This window comes from Geotrypetes seraphini, chromosome 14 (assembly GCF_902459505.1).
Source record: "Geotrypetes seraphini chromosome 14, aGeoSer1.1, whole genome shotgun sequence".
NCBI classification, from domain to species: Eukaryota; Metazoa; Chordata; class Amphibia; order Gymnophiona; family Dermophiidae; genus Geotrypetes; species Geotrypetes seraphini.
In genome coordinates this window covers 57093129-57108771 of record NC_047097.1, presented here as the reverse complement: position 1 = coordinate 57108771, position 15643 = coordinate 57093129, and the positions used below count along the sequence as shown (strand labels likewise).

The window sequence follows — 15643 nt, the reverse complement described above, 5'->3', positions numbered from 1 at the left end:
TTAAAATCGTCTGGAAACAATGGATAAATGCAGGAATAAGAACATTGAATGATATCATATCAGAAGGTTCACTGCTTAGTTTTTCACAATTGCAAAATAAATTTGGATTAAATAAATCACAATATTTTAAATGGATGCAATTGAAGCAGGCCATTCAGGTAGGGTTCCCTGAATGGAAAAATCTAAATAATCAATATAGTCTACAGGTTCTATGTTTCCAGACGGATTTGTTGGGTCACCAAGCCGCAAAATGGTACAAATTGATATATGGATTTTTAAATAAAAAAAAGAAAACAGGTCTTAGGGATATTTGGAGTATTGAGATAGGTCAGACAATTTCTGAATCTCAATGGCCACGATTTTGGTCCTGGAGATTAAGATCTACAAGGTCAGCATCTATGAATCAAACATGGTTATTTTTATTACATAGAGTATTCTGGACCCCAACGCGCCTGCAAAAAATAGATAGTACTAGATCTAATAGATGCTGGCATTGTAAATTGGAAATAGGGACGTTAGATCATTTAATCTTTTTTTGTCCCTTTGTAAACGCATTTTGGAATTTAATTTGGCCCCAAATTAATAAGTTACTAGAGAATCACGTAGGACTCTCGTATGACACCATATTATTTGGTACTGCAATGAGAACTAAGAGTACGATTTCAGCAAATAATAATAAGCTATTACTAATACTAACAGGAGTCGCCATGCAACAAATTACTCAAAATTGGAAAGATTACACCAAATTAAATTATACGTTCTGGTGGAATTCTGTTTGTCATATTTATAAAATGGAAAAAATAATAGCGTTACAACAGGGAAATCATCTTAATTTTAACAAAATTTGGCAACCATTGACAAAATATTCTAATGATTAGTTCTTAGCACAATGATAAATAATTATATATGAATGGGGTGGGATTTTACTAAATAATGGGAATATACTATATAAAAAGGGGATGGGAATTATATTTTATATGCTAATGTATAATCTTTATCATATTATATTTTAAATACGATGTATTATTAATGATAATATTTTAAATATGTTAAAAAACTTTATTGTATATTATATTACTCAAATATTGTAAGAATGGAAAACTTATAAATAAAAATTTAAAAAAAAAAATAAAAAAAAAAAGAAGAGTACCAGTATGACTGTTTATGTTTTGGGTGGAGATTTGGCTATCTGGTGTATTTGCCATTGTGAAAATTCAATAAAACTTGTTAAAATAAAAATAAAAGAAAGAAAAGTGAGGGGGCAGGGAGAAAGAGAGAGAGAAAGAAAGAAAGGGTAGGGGGCAGGGAGAGAGGAAGAAAAAGTTGGACTCAGGGAGGTTTAGACAGAGATGTTGGTTGGAGAATGGAATGAGGTCTTCTGGAGGAGAGAAAGCATGCAGGAGGCAGAAAGAAAAAAATATTGGATTTACAGTCAGAAGAAGGAAGTGCAACCAGAGACTCATGAAATCACCAGACAGCGAAGGTAGGAAAAATGATTTTATTTTTAATTTAGTGATCAAAATGTGTCTGAATTTATATACGCTGTCTATATTTTGCACTATGGCCCCCTTTTACTAAACTGCGATAGCAGTTTTTTAGTACAGGGAACCTATGAGCGTCAGGAGTAGCGCGGGGCATTTAGCGCAGCTCCCTGTGCTAAAAACCGCTATCGCAGTTTAGTAAAAGGGAAGGGGGCATAGTTGTCTATTTTTGTATAGTTGTTACTGAGGTGACATTGCATATTTTAAAGTCATCTGCTTTGACCTCTCTGAAAAAAAACCCTGAATATAAATGATAATTAACATTTTCTCTGCATAGTGTGCTTTGTGTTTTTTTTAATTTTATTGTTGGTAAATCATTTTGACTTGGTCATTTTAAAAGTAGCTTGCAAGCCAAGAAAGTATGGGTACCCCTGCTCTAGAAGACAGTAAACTTCAGCCATAGCTCAGAGGGCCTTGCTAAGTAGTCTTAGGTTTCACACGAAACATGTTCCAGAGGAAGTCCAAGATTTGTGACTCTCAGATGAAGGCTGTTACTGAAATGCCATTAGTGGAGGTTTATAAAATATAGGAGAAAACTCCCAACTACGTACTGTTCCAGTTCCAAATGAGCATGAAGTCAAAGGAGGAGGAAACTTGTAAGAATCAAACCAAAGCAAAAAAAATAAAAAAACCCCAGCCCCAAAACATGCAACTATAAAAACAAAGCTGATATTTTTCTCATAACAGAACTAAGAATAGGGAAAGCTTTTAATACAGATTAGTATGTTCATCAAAGCAGTTAAATTTCCAATATTTATCAAGTCCATAATTCTTAGCAAGTTTCTAAAAACTTGCATACAAATAATGAAATATGCAAACAAATTGCCAGAAAATGTGCATGTCTATACTTCTATGTTACAATGAAAATCCTGGTTAAAGAGCTTCTTCAAGAACTATATAGTACTAAAATCCATCTGATATTTCTCATGAAGAAATGAGAAAACAGAGTCTTCCGTCATTAAGTCTACTACATGCACCAATCTGAACTCTAAACAATGAAGTACTTATCTAAAACCACCCAAAGAAGTGTCTCAGCCAGAATAACAAAACCAAGACCTTTTTGATCTTGATTGAGATAAAATTCCCTTAGGAACATTATGGAGATATTTATCTTTGTGGTTTAAGCAGACCTTCATAGTCGAGCCTGAAATCTGTCAAGCAACTACATCAGTTAGGAAATGTTCTATTTTGCTCCCCCTGCCTTTGTTGATCTCAAACTGCAATGCAGAGAAACTGAAGCAGAGCACTAAGAATTGTTTTAAATAACTTTTAGTTTGGCAAAGATCTATGTAGCCAATAAGTTATTTTGTGATTGGAATCAGATTTGAACCAGGTGCCTCTAGCATACATGAAATAGGAATGCAATTAAATTAAACTAAATTAAATATTTTCCCCATTTACAGAAAATTTGCTGGTTTACTGCAATCTACTGAGCATAGATTTCATTACTGAAAATTCCAATGTAAAACAAGCTTCTAATAGCATGTCTCTTGTACAACAGCATTTCTTTCATTTAAAATATGATTCTTTGGGGTCACATGATGAAAGAGTGGCAATAAGATGCCTCAAGAGTGGGCTCTTGAATAACCCCTTCAATAAAAAGATAAGAACACTTTCTATAAGGTATTAATTTCCTGGAAACGAAGTCAGAAAAGCCCAAGACCAATACTGACTTGGAGGAAAGCAACAGTAAATGCTGCAAAATCCGTTGTGGCCAAAAAACCACAGGGCAGCATTAAACAGAACAGCAAGCCTAAAGAGGGCCACAAAGGAGGATGACCCTTTGGCACTGACCTGCCTCAGTAAAAGGCCTTTTAAGACCAGCATGGCAAAAGATAACACCAATTCTCTTTTTCTCTCTGCATGTCTGCCTCTGACCCTAAACATTTCTGCAGCTATTGGCTGTATGTACCAGACCCTTAAGAGTGTAGTTGGCTGAGGATGCTGTCAATGGGATCAGAAGCTGGGCCAAGTGCAATCTGGGTTGAAGTCTGGAGACACCCTCTATAGCTTTCGGTGAGTCTGTGGCTAAAAATCACAAATCCAATAAATAAATAAATAATAAAACAGAGTTATTTGATACTATGCCATATTAGTGGAGCTCACCTGCACCAGAGACTGAACATGCTCCCCCTCAGAACTTTGGAAAGGGGAAGCCCCATTCAAAGTACAAATTAGGAATAGGGAATACCACCTTAGATCAATCCTTTATAAAATAAACTGAGCAGAAATGCAGCTGCCTTATTTGGCAGCTTGACTCCTAGCAGTAACATCAAACGACTACTGCTAGAAGTCAGAGGCACCATTTTAAATCTGAGTGCAGGAATGAGGAAGAACCACAAAGGAAAGTCCCCATTAGATGCCGGGGTGGGGCTGAAGAATGGGTGGAGATATGGAGGCCTGAACCCCAGAGGGAGTTTAGTCTTGGGAAAAAGCAAGATATAAAAATGCTCTGCCCTAAGAGGAGAGAATTTTCTAGTCCTAATGAGGCGGAATGAATTAAGCTTACTTGTAGGTAAACTAATAATAAAAGGGGAGGGATGAATATCCTGAAACCCATAAGTAGTCAGAGAGTATTGCAGCCAGAGGAGAGGACGGTGTGGAAGAGGAGTCCACAGCTCTGATAATTAGAAAGGAACCTATCAGAGTATTATCTAAGAAGCAGAGAAATGAGGATTTTAACAAGAGGAATGAGAACGTGAGAGCAGGGAATTTCTAAAACCTAAAGTTATTGTTGATATTCACAGAAATAGTAGAAGTGTGCACATTTATGAACGTGAACTTTAAAGTGTTTTATAGTTCACCTTGCTGAAAAGGAACGCTTATGTGGACTATTTCGGATCCTTTTGTTGGAGACAAATCCTCTATCTTTTAGCAGTGAAGGGCTGGTGACTGGTATTTGTACTATAATTTCTTAGAGACAAGTCCTTAAACCTCAGCTCTGAAGTGCTGTCACAATATATTCAATCTCTGGAACATATAGTGCAAATTTAAAGATCATTTTATAAAAGTTTATTTGTTTTCCAACATTTCTTGGGTTTCTGGATAATCTGTGTTCTTGATTTCTGAAGAGAAACATATCTTAGTGGCTGATTTTGGAAGCAGAAGGGTATCTGGAATATGGAGGGAAGAGGAAAAAGCTCTCAGAAGAAGAAAATGAACAAAACATCTTGGGAAAGGGTCAGTGGCAGAGGAATAGGAATGGGAGATGAAGAGGGACTGAAGAAACAGAAATAGAAAAGGGATGACTAGAATGAAGGGAAAGCAGACAGTGGAAGAAGAGAGAGGCATCCAAAATTAAGAAGAGACAGTGTGAAGTGCAATCCCTCCTCTCGATATTGACCCTTTTACTCTCTCATTATCCCACATCCCCTCAATTGTATGCATACACTTCACACTCCTAATCCACTCATTCATTCAACCCAAAATCCTGCCAATCCACACCATCATTCACCTTTATTTAAACTGCTGAATATAAATATACTTTAGTTTCTTGTGTCTTCAACTACCTCTATATCACATGACAAACCTGTAAGATGCTTGTGTTAAAGTTCAAATAAAAACAAAAAATACAGTTTTTTTTGACTAGATTATCTATTCATTAATCCTTTCAATGCATTCTTACCAATCTGTGGGTACTCACATTTGAAAGGTCTGAAGGATCCATTTCACTTTCCAGAGTTTCAGTCGAAGCCAGATTTTTAGTACATGTTGAAAGAGACATATCAATTATCAGGCTTTCTGAAGTACTTGCAGGATTTATAAGAACCGCAGGAACTTCTGGAGATATTTGGGTGGAAGTTGGATTTTCTTGCTGGGACAGATTTCCTGGGATTCCAACATCTTCTGTTGTACTGTGTTCTGTAAACTAACAAACATTTACAACACAAGTCAACTACAAGAGAATGAAGATATGCCAGTCAAAATCTAACAAATAGGTGTATCACACATTTTTATACACTACAGCAATAAAATGGAAGTTGATTTTGAAATTATTAAACATCATACTTGAAGTTTATCACAAGCTTTTAAATAGATCTCAAAATGACAAGAGGCAAACCCAGCAAAAGGAGGAAAATCCCATAAAGGTCTGTTTTTTGTCTTCAAAAATCTACACACACACATACACACACTAGATCAACTTCTGATTAATGTACTTTTGTCCTGGACACCGAAGGATGATAGTTAAAATAGCGTAAATGGTTGATATTCAGTCTGAAGTGGTCAGCGTTATTTTAAACGCTGACCACCATGGGAAGAATTAGCCCCGGATATTCAATGCCATGCCATGCCATGAACAGGCACTAACACTGAATATCTGGGGCTAATTCCTACTGAGCTGGCCACATGACCTTATGTGGGTCCCAGACGATTCTCAGCCAGAACCTGCATAACACTTTATGCAGGTCCTGGCTGAGTATTTCTGGTAACAGGCAGCACCATTACCAACATCTTCACCACTCCAATCATTAACACTTCACCACTCCAGATATTACCAACATCTTCACCACTCCAATCATAATAGGCCCAAGGCAAAGGGGCAGGAGTGAAACCTATTTGCTTCTAGTAATGTCAGACTATTGCGGTCATTTTCAATATGGAGCTGCAAGGGACAAGAAAGAGTGGGCTTCTCTCCTGCCACCATCACTCCTCAGGACTACCAATGAACATTTACAGACCATTTCATAGAAACATGACGGCAGATAAAGGTCAAATGGCCCATCTAGTCTGCCTATCCGCAGTAACTATTATCTCTTTCTCTCTCCAAGAGATCCCATGTGCCTATCCCAGGCCCTCTTGAATTCAGACACAGTCTCTGTTTCCACCACCTCTTCCGGGAGACTGTTCTACGCATCTATCACCCTTTCTGTAAAAAAGTATTTCCTCAAATTACTCCAGAGCCTATCACCTCTTAACTTCATCCTATGCCCTCTCATTGCAGAGTTTCCTTTCAAATGAAAGAGACTCGACTCATGCACATTTATATTACGTAGGTTATTTACACCATCCGGCGTGTCTACCTATTGCAGATTTTGGTATCATCCATAGCCTCAGTTCTTGAACCCTCTTCGATCCAAATCCTGATTCACTCTCTAATCATCTCACACATAGACTACTGCAAATCTCTTTACTACATTATTACTCAAAAAGAAATCTGCAGATTACAACTGATTCAAAATACCGCAATCAAACTCATTTATAAGGCCAAAAAATATGATCATGTTACGCCACTCTTCTGGGAGTTACACTGGTTAACACACTATCCTCAAATCCCTTAGTGAGAATAATATTCACAATAATAAAGACCCCTAGTTTCCCACTAGATATGAAAGAGTGCAACATATATCATTAACTAACTGGAAGGGCCTCAGTAATAGAGCCTACTCAAGTCATAGACTCTGACCATACAAGTCTGCGTGCATTCCCGGCTCCTTAGCTCTAATCATCGGCAACCTTCCAGTCCCTTACCTCAACTACAAAAATTCTTTAATTTTTTACAAATAAATTCCTAAAAATTTTTTATCTTTTTTATTAGAAAAAACTACTTCTAAAATCTCAGCTTACTGAAAATCTAAATTCTATAAATCGATGCACTATTTCTTTATAAGAGACTTAATTTAAATATCCAATGTCCATTGAGATTACTTAGCTTTCAAATACTATGTCCCCAGCAAACTGCTTCAGACCATGCCAACGTGGCCAGCGTTTCGTGGGAGCTACTTAAACCCACTGCTTCAGGGCCAGTTAGTCAAGCATGCTACTAAACTATATTGACTTGATCCGAGTCAATATAGTTTAGTAGCATGCTTGACTAACTGGCCCTGAAGCAGTGGGTTTAAGTAGCTCCCACGAAACGCTGGCCACGTTGGCATGGTCTGAAGCAGTTTGCTGGGGACATAGTATTTGAAAGCTAAGTAATCTCAATGGACATTGGATATTTAAATTAAGTCTCTTATAAAGAAATAGTGCATCGATTTATAGAATTTAGATTTTTAGTAAGCTGAGATTTTAGAAGTAGGTTTTTCTAATTAAAAGATAAAACTATATAAAAAAAAGATAAAAAATTTTTAGGAATTTATTTGTAAAAAATTAAAGAATTAAAAAGGATGGTAGATGTGTGGAACAGTCTCCCGGAAGAAGTGGTGGAGACAGAGACTGAGTCTGAATTCAAGATGGGATAGGCACATGAGATCTCTCAGAGAGAGAAAGAGATAATGGTTACTGCGGATGGGCAGACTAGATAGGCTATTTGGCCTTTATCTGCCATCATGTTTCTATGTTCTATGTTTCTAACAATGATTTCTAAAGTAAGGAAAACGGAATAGCTGCGGATTCTTGTTACCTGAATTTGTTCAGTGAGTTGATGTTCACATGGATATGAAGAATCTTTGGCCACAGGTTCAATTTCTCCTGAGACAGCTTCAACTTTTGCACTTTTCTGTTGCACCTCAGATGGTTCAAGCCGTATATTTTCTTTATCACTTTCTTCTTTTGCCCTGGGTATTTCAGTAGCTAGAGGAGTTTTTAGTGCTGATGTTGTGGATCGAGAGCGAACTTGCCTTCCACGGTGTACTGTTTCCCAGCCTTCTGCATCCTTTCGTTCTAGGGAACAAATATCACATTCAAGGAAATTACATTAGCATGAGTCAACTTATTTCAGCAATTTTTCTTCTACTTGAAAAAAGAATTTTAGCTAGATAAAAATGATCTTTTCCCCTAATTGTATCATCAATAGGATTGGAATCATCAGAATGTGTTTTATTTTAATATGCTGTTACAGTAAATCAAAACTTATATAGATTCACTTTTTTTTTTTAATTGATATCTTGAACTTTTATTTATTTATTTATTCATTCATTCAATTTTCTACACCATATTCCCTAGGGATCTCAGTACATGATTTTATTCAGGCACTCAAGCTTTTTTTCCCTGTCTGCCCCAGCAGGCTAACAATCTAATGTACCTGGGGCAATAAGTGACTTGCCTAGTAGGGTGGGTCACAAGGAGCAGCATGTGTTTGAACTCACAACCTCAGAGTAATGAGGCTGTAGCTTTAACCACCGCAATACACTCTCCCCACTTAAATCATACATTGAGCAACTGCAAGGGAACGTTAATATGGACGGAGCATGGGTGTGACATCGGCTTCTTGTCTGCTTTATTTATTTAATTTGATTTTTTTTGGCCGTCCTCCCAAAGGAGCTCAGAAGGGATTACAAATGAGGTACTCAAGCATTTTCCCAATTTGTCCCGCCAGCTCACAGTCTATCTAATGTACTTGGGGAGTGGAGGTTTAAGTGAGCAGCACGGGGTTTGAACCCACAACCTTAGAGTGCCACACACTATACGTTTATACCTAATGCTTGAAAAAAAATGTAATCAGGAGCGTCAAATGGCAGTCCTGTAGGGCTGCAAACCAGTCTGGTTTTCAGATACCCTTAAAAATATGCATGAGATATACAATGGTGGCAGTGTATATCTCATGCATATTTATTAAGGATAAGCTAAATGATTTGTGCCCTCCAGAATTGCAGTTTGACACCCTTGTTGTACACAGTTCAGAGTATATTTAATAATATATTTGTTTATAGGGCTAAACTATAAAATCTATGCTTATTGGACATTAGCTTTTAATGTTCAAAAGTGTTTGCTATACTGCATTCCTGTACAACATTCAATGTGATTTATTATAAACGTTTTGCATTTTGGCCTGGATTCTCTAAACGGCATCAGTAGGCACGCAAGCTCAGTAAAAAAACACCATTTAAAAAATAAGTGCTGGAATTGCACCTCCGTAGGGGCTTTAGCCCACCTAACACCACTGTAGGCATGGCTAACATCAGAAGTGGCAATAGACGGCCTAAATCTACCTTTGCCGGAGACACGATTCTGTAGCAGCATCATTACATGATTGGCACACGATCGGCGGCCACTTTTAAGATAGCTTCCGACCATGGTACCAGTTAAAGAATCTGGGTCTTTGTGGTTCTTTCTTTATCAATCAAATCCTCATTTTTATTTGTCATTTACATGCTCCATACTTTAGCTTTCTCTCTCATGTATCAATATTTTAAGAAATAAACCATTATTTTTTTAAGTATTTCTGCATATAAAGAAGTTTATGCAAGGATACAGGTTTTTATAAAACTGCACATCTACTGTGACTGTGTCTGAATGTAACTTGTCTTGGGTCTGAGAAGACGTTTGCATTTATGCAATGTCATTTACGCAGTTATATGCTGAATATCACACTTAACTACATATGAGATAGCCGGCCAAAGTGTCTCCTGGTCACAAGTGGCAGCTTTATCTTTATTCCAATATTCTACATTTTAGACTGTATGTTTTAGTTGTCAGCATTTTAAAAAATACCATATTTTTTGCTCCATAAGATGCATTTTTTCCACCTCCAAAAAGGGGGTGGAAATATAAGTGTGTCTTATGAAGTGAAGATATAAATTTGTTAAGCCCGCTGCTGTATCTTTTAACCCCCCCCCACGCCGCATATTTTTAAACCCCCCTGCCACTGCTGCATATTTAAACCCCCTTCCCCGCCACTGCTGCATATTTAAAACCCACTCGCCTGCCACTCGCTGGCTTCGTACCTAGTGGTCCAGCGAATTTCCCAGCCAGTGGCGCCACTGGCCAGAAGTGCAGAGATCAGGAGCAAGCCCTCCACGTTCCCGCCTGGGCATGCGCCAGTCTCCAAATGGGACTTCTGAGAACTGACTGCAGCCATTTGGAGATTGGCGCAGGCCCAGGAGGGAGCGCGGAGGGCTTGCTCCTGATCTCTGCACTTCTGGCCTGTGGCACCGCTGACTGGGAAAGATGAAAGCCGTCTAAGGACGGAGGAATTTAAAAAGGTACCGAGGGGGTATGATTAAAGGTACCGGGGGGATGATTAAAAAAGGTATTGGGAGGTACATGGGGGATGATTTAAGGTATTGGGGGGCACGTGGTTGTATGGAGGAATGATTTAAGGTACTGGGGAGCACATGGTTGTATGGGGGGATGATTTATGGTACTGGGGGGCACGTGGGGGTATGGGGGATGATTTAAGCTACATAGGGGGTATGGTGGATGATTTAAGATACTGGGGAGGGTACGTGGGGGCTATGGGGCTGTCCTGCCTGTCACTAGGCCACTAGTTCAGAATGGTTTTTATTGTTTTCCTCCTCTAAATCTAAGGTGCGTCTTATGCAGCGAAAAATACGGTAATCCTAGGAAAAAATGATAAAGTTATCCCAGTGAGAGAAAGATAACTGGTTTGTGAGAAGCTTAGATAATAGCCACGTAAGCTAAGCAGCAAACATACATAGCCTCCCCACCTCTTTTTAAAAAACTGTGCAAGATGGAAACATGGAAATGAAGAAAGCAGAACAAAAGACATGTAGATAAAAACTTGATGGTAGAAAGAAGTTGACACTATTATTTTTATATATAATTCATAATCTGCAAAGAAATCCTAAATGCAGTCTTTCAAATCATTCCAGAGGTCCATTTTCATTTTGTTTTAAAGACAATGGTTCCTCTGGAAAGAGAAGAATGTTAGTGGTATTTAAACTAGGCAAAACCGTATCAGTATAATGAAAGAAAGCTTTGATTTGGAATTACAATACTACACTTAAATCTATTTATTTATGATTTTATAAGTTATGATATATTAACATTAATTTAAAATGCTATTGGATGACACTTGCCATTCTTCCGGGATGTCTTTTGTGTTGAAGCTATTGCACTAGACTGTGCATTTACGTGTGCTGAACCATCCGAAGTATTTCCATGGTTAGCTTTTACTTTATCAGCCCAGCTTACACCTGATGGAGCAAGTCGGGTGCTAGGAATAGTCACTGAGGGACCCCTAAGTAAAAAAGAATTACAGAAATTATTACACATTTGCAGAATCTAGGATATATGAGCATTAAACAAAAAAGTCAAAGTAGGGCATTTGTGTTCCTATAGTTGAGGATGCAATTCATTTTTAGAACAAATTATTTTTAAGAAACAAAAGATACTGTAAATATATGGTCACTGCTCCAATACTAATTTGATGATTTTATCCCATTTCTTTTCATTTCTTCCTCAGGACGGGCCATATCATACAGCAACTGTATTTTGTGTATATGGCTCTGTTATCAACCCCTACTAACTTATGAAAATGAAGCCCTATGAGTCTCTGCCCATAGGGCTCCTTTTACTAAGCTGTGCTAGCGGTTTTAGCGCACGCTGCATTGCCGCTCACACTAGACGCTAACGCCACCATTGAGCTGGTGTTAGTTTTTACGTATAGCGCAGGGGCAGCGCGCACTAAAAACGCTAGTGCACCTTAGTAAAAGGAGCCCATAGTCTCACATTCCTCTGCATCCCCCACAGGCTGCCTCCTGCTTTTTCTCTTTTCTCATTCTCTGTTCATGCTTTGCATTTCTCATCCATACCGCTTACCATATTGTTCTCTATATACATCAGTCAGGAAATTAAAATGTGGGCAAAGTAATGTACAGTGATCATAATGGTAGACCGAGACATATTCACTGTTACATCACACACAATTCATAGAATTGTCACATAGCTGAGATTTGTGAATAAATGACTAATGCACAGGACTGGGTGGAACATTAGTTTGCAGTTATGATTTATCTTCAAAAATTTAAGGTGTTACCTAATCAGAATTCATTTGGGAACTGTCCTCAAGTCAGTGCTAAATATGGGCATAATTATTTTGGTTTACTATAGTTAGAACAATTTTAAAGATATAAATAAGAATCTATCTACAAAACAAAAGATTTGATTTAAAAAATAAAAAGAAATATATGCATTGAGGTGTTAATGACAATTATAAATCACTTAAACTTTATTATTATTAATGCTATTTCCTTGCATATTTCACAGCAACAGCACATGAATATTTTTAATTTTACAGTACAGGGATGAATGTTTACCCTAAGTTCCTGATTCAAATACTCATCTGGGTATGCATTGATAATATAGAGGTGAATGGACAATTTAGGATCCTGATTTGATCCACCAATTTTTTTTTTTTCCATAGATAAAGACCACCCAAAATGTGGAAACTAAACAGAGGATCAAGGCAGGCCTAGAAAAATATCTTCAAGTGTTTCCAAACAGCCTAGTAGCCAACAAGAAGAAAATAGAATTACTGCTAATTAACAAATGGGGAGGAAATAGCCCCAGATACCAACTAACCTTGAATAGCAACACCTTAAAATCTTCCATGGAGGGGGTAAGAAACCTAGGAGTATGGCTAAACCCAAACCTAGACATGAAAATACAGATCCAGAACAACATCATAAAAAATGAATATGGCAAACTCTACTGGGTCAGAGGACTTAAACTCAACCTCACCACCAAGCAATGTCCAACTTAATAATAACCTTGGTACTTGCAATCTTTGACTGCTGTAATGTGATCCTGCTGGGCATTCCAAAGTACAGTGGAACCTCGGTTTGCAAGTAACGAGGTTTGCGAATGTTTTGCAAGACGAGCAAAACACTCAGCAAACTTTTGTCTCGCAAACTGAGCATTGCCCCGATAAATGAGCGCCGCTTCAGGGCGCCGGCCAGCCTTCCACTCCGGGTGCCTTCTGCATGTTGGAAAGCCTCTATCTGAGCCCACGCAGCCGAATGCCTCCCACCTGCACGTTCCGTATAATCACGCTTCCTTAAAACTGGTGATTATGATAGACCGCTTCCAGAGGGCGTGATAGGACAGAGTACGGTATTGGGGTTCAAGAAGGGATTGGACAATTTTCTGTTGGAAAAAGGGATAGAGGGGTATAGATAGAGGATAACTGCGCAGGTCTTGGACCTGTTGGGCCGCCACGTGAGCGGACTGCTGGGCACGATGGACCTCAGGTCTGACCCAGCGGAGGCACTTCTTATATTCTTATGTTCTTACCCCTTCAAAATAAACACTAATATAATTTCCCACTGACTGTATGACGTAGAAAATTTGAGAACCACGATGGTATCTTTATTTAACTATAACATGTTCTAATGCACAAAGTTTCTGATACGCTGTAGTAGTTCACCATGGCTAAAAGTGTTTTCCTGCTGATTTTCATTTGTACTGTGTCCGGTGCATCTCGTTGCAGTGCCCAATAGTCAGCCAGCACTGACAAGAAAATTCTCAACATCCTTGAATGCTTTCCAGGCGATTTTCTCTGGCCTAACAGATCTTCAAATCTTTCATCATTGATGTGTCTGATCTGTGGACCAACAAAAATGCCTTCCTCAATTTTGGCATTTGTTATTAATTATTAATTGAATTAGCCTGAAAGTATTACATTACATTACATTACATTAGGGATTTCTATTCCGCCATTACCTTGCGGTTCAAGGCGGATTACAAAAGGTTAGTTTAAGGACAGAATTACAATGAATAAAGAATTACAGAGTTACAGGATAACAGAATTATATGAATTGTAGAGAATAGCTAGAGAGGTAATATGAAGATATTGAGGGCTTTTAGTGGTCGTGTTGTTATTTCTGTTTTAGGAATTTCTTGAAAAGTGTGGTTTTTATTTCTTTTCTGAACGTCTTATAGTCTGTGGTGGTCATCAGAAGGTTGGAGATTTGGTTATCTAGTCTTGCAGCTTGTGTGGCCAGGAGGCCGTCATGTAGTTTTGTTCTTTTCACTTCTTTGGATGGGGGGGGTATGAATGGGGAGTGCGTTTTTCTGTGTCTGGTGCTGGTTGCTTGGATGAGGCGATTGTTCAGGTATGATGGACTGTCTCCGTGTAGTGTTTTAAATAATATGCAGTAAAATTTAAATTGGATTCTTTCTTGGATTGGGAGCCAGTGTGAGTTGATGTAGGCTTCAGTGATGTGGTCGTGTTTTTTCAATGAATAGACGAGTCTTAAGGCTGTATTTTGGATTGTTTGGAGTTGTCTTGTCGTATTTGCCGGACATGGGAGGAAGAGAATGTTACAGTAGTCCAGTATTCCTAGTATTAGGGATTGTACTATAAGTAGGAATTGTGTGCTTTCAAAGAATTTTCGGACTTGTCTCAGTATAATTTTAAAAAATTATAAAAATATACTTTTTTGTTAAAACGGTACATGATACATAATTTTAAAAGGGATTTTTGTGATGAGCAGCCAAAAATCTGTACGATACACTCAAATGTATTGAAGAAGCAAAAACTTTGTTGACCAGTGTATTCAGTACTTAACCTCCAAAGTTGACCATTCAAATCAGACCATACATAAACTAAACTAAAACTTAGTTTTATAGACCGAGTCATCAACATAGTTCTATGCTGGCAGTAACCACACATTAGGTGCTTAATGCAGTTGTGAAAAAGGACCCCTAAGAGTACTTATAGAGCTACGAACAATAGGGAAAGAGCTTATAGTAGCCACTCAACACAAAACCATCCTTCTTTTTCATCTCTGCTAGACCAGTCCAGACAACTTTGGGCCACTTTTACAAAGCTGCGGTAGTGATTCCCATGCAGCAAATGCAATGCAGCCCATTCAATTCCTATGGGATGCATTGCATTTGCCGCACTGGGACTCACCACTGTGGCTTTGTAAAAGGAGCCCTTTGTATCTTAGCTAGAGACATTAATTTTTTACATGCTCCCAAACAATACTCCCTCTAAGGATTGGCCAAGTGTGTGCAATTTTTTTTTTTGTCTGAGCAACCAGTTCTAAACTTTTTTTTTTCATGTGAGCAACTAGTTCTAAAAACCAGATCTGCAAGTATTTTTGTGAGCGACCATGTAAAATCTGTGAGCGACGCTCCTAGAATGTATGAGCAGTTGCTCAAGCGCTCCGCTTAGAGCAGGGGTGTCCAACCTGCGGCCCAAGGGCCGCATGTGGCCCTGTGAAGATTTTTGTTCGGCCCCGGTCGAGGGCGATGCAGTGTTTTCCTCTGCTGCCCCCCCCTCCCCCCCCCGGTGTTTACCATCTTGCCGGCTCCCTCCTCTGTCTTGCTGCAGCGTTTGCACGTTTGTGCGGCCCCAGAAACATTTTTTTCGGCCAATGTGGCCCAGGGAAGCCAAAAGGTTGGACACCCCAGGCCTATTAAATGGGAATCTACTTTCAGCATAGTCATGAATATGTCCTCATCATGGATAG

At 38.5% G+C, this 15643-nt stretch overlaps 1 protein-coding gene across 4 annotated transcripts in view; it reads right to left on the bottom strand.

The window, feature by feature from the left end:
• Positions 1 to 15643, bottom strand: part of SCAPER (S-phase cyclin A associated protein in the ER) — a 392992-nt gene that overhangs the window by 322964 nt on the left and 54385 nt on the right. For all 4 annotated transcript variants that reach the window (XM_033920795.1, XM_033920797.1, XM_033920796.1 and 1 more), the window contains exons 7-9: positions 11243 to 11403; positions 7885 to 8144; positions 5185 to 5409 (exon numbers count right to left, since the gene is read on the bottom strand). In XM_033920795.1, coding sequence (XP_033776686.1) covers positions 5185 to 5409; positions 7885 to 8144; positions 11243 to 11403 — 646 coding nt within the window. The remainder of the gene's footprint in view (positions 1 to 5184; positions 5410 to 7884; positions 8145 to 11242; positions 11404 to 15643) is intronic.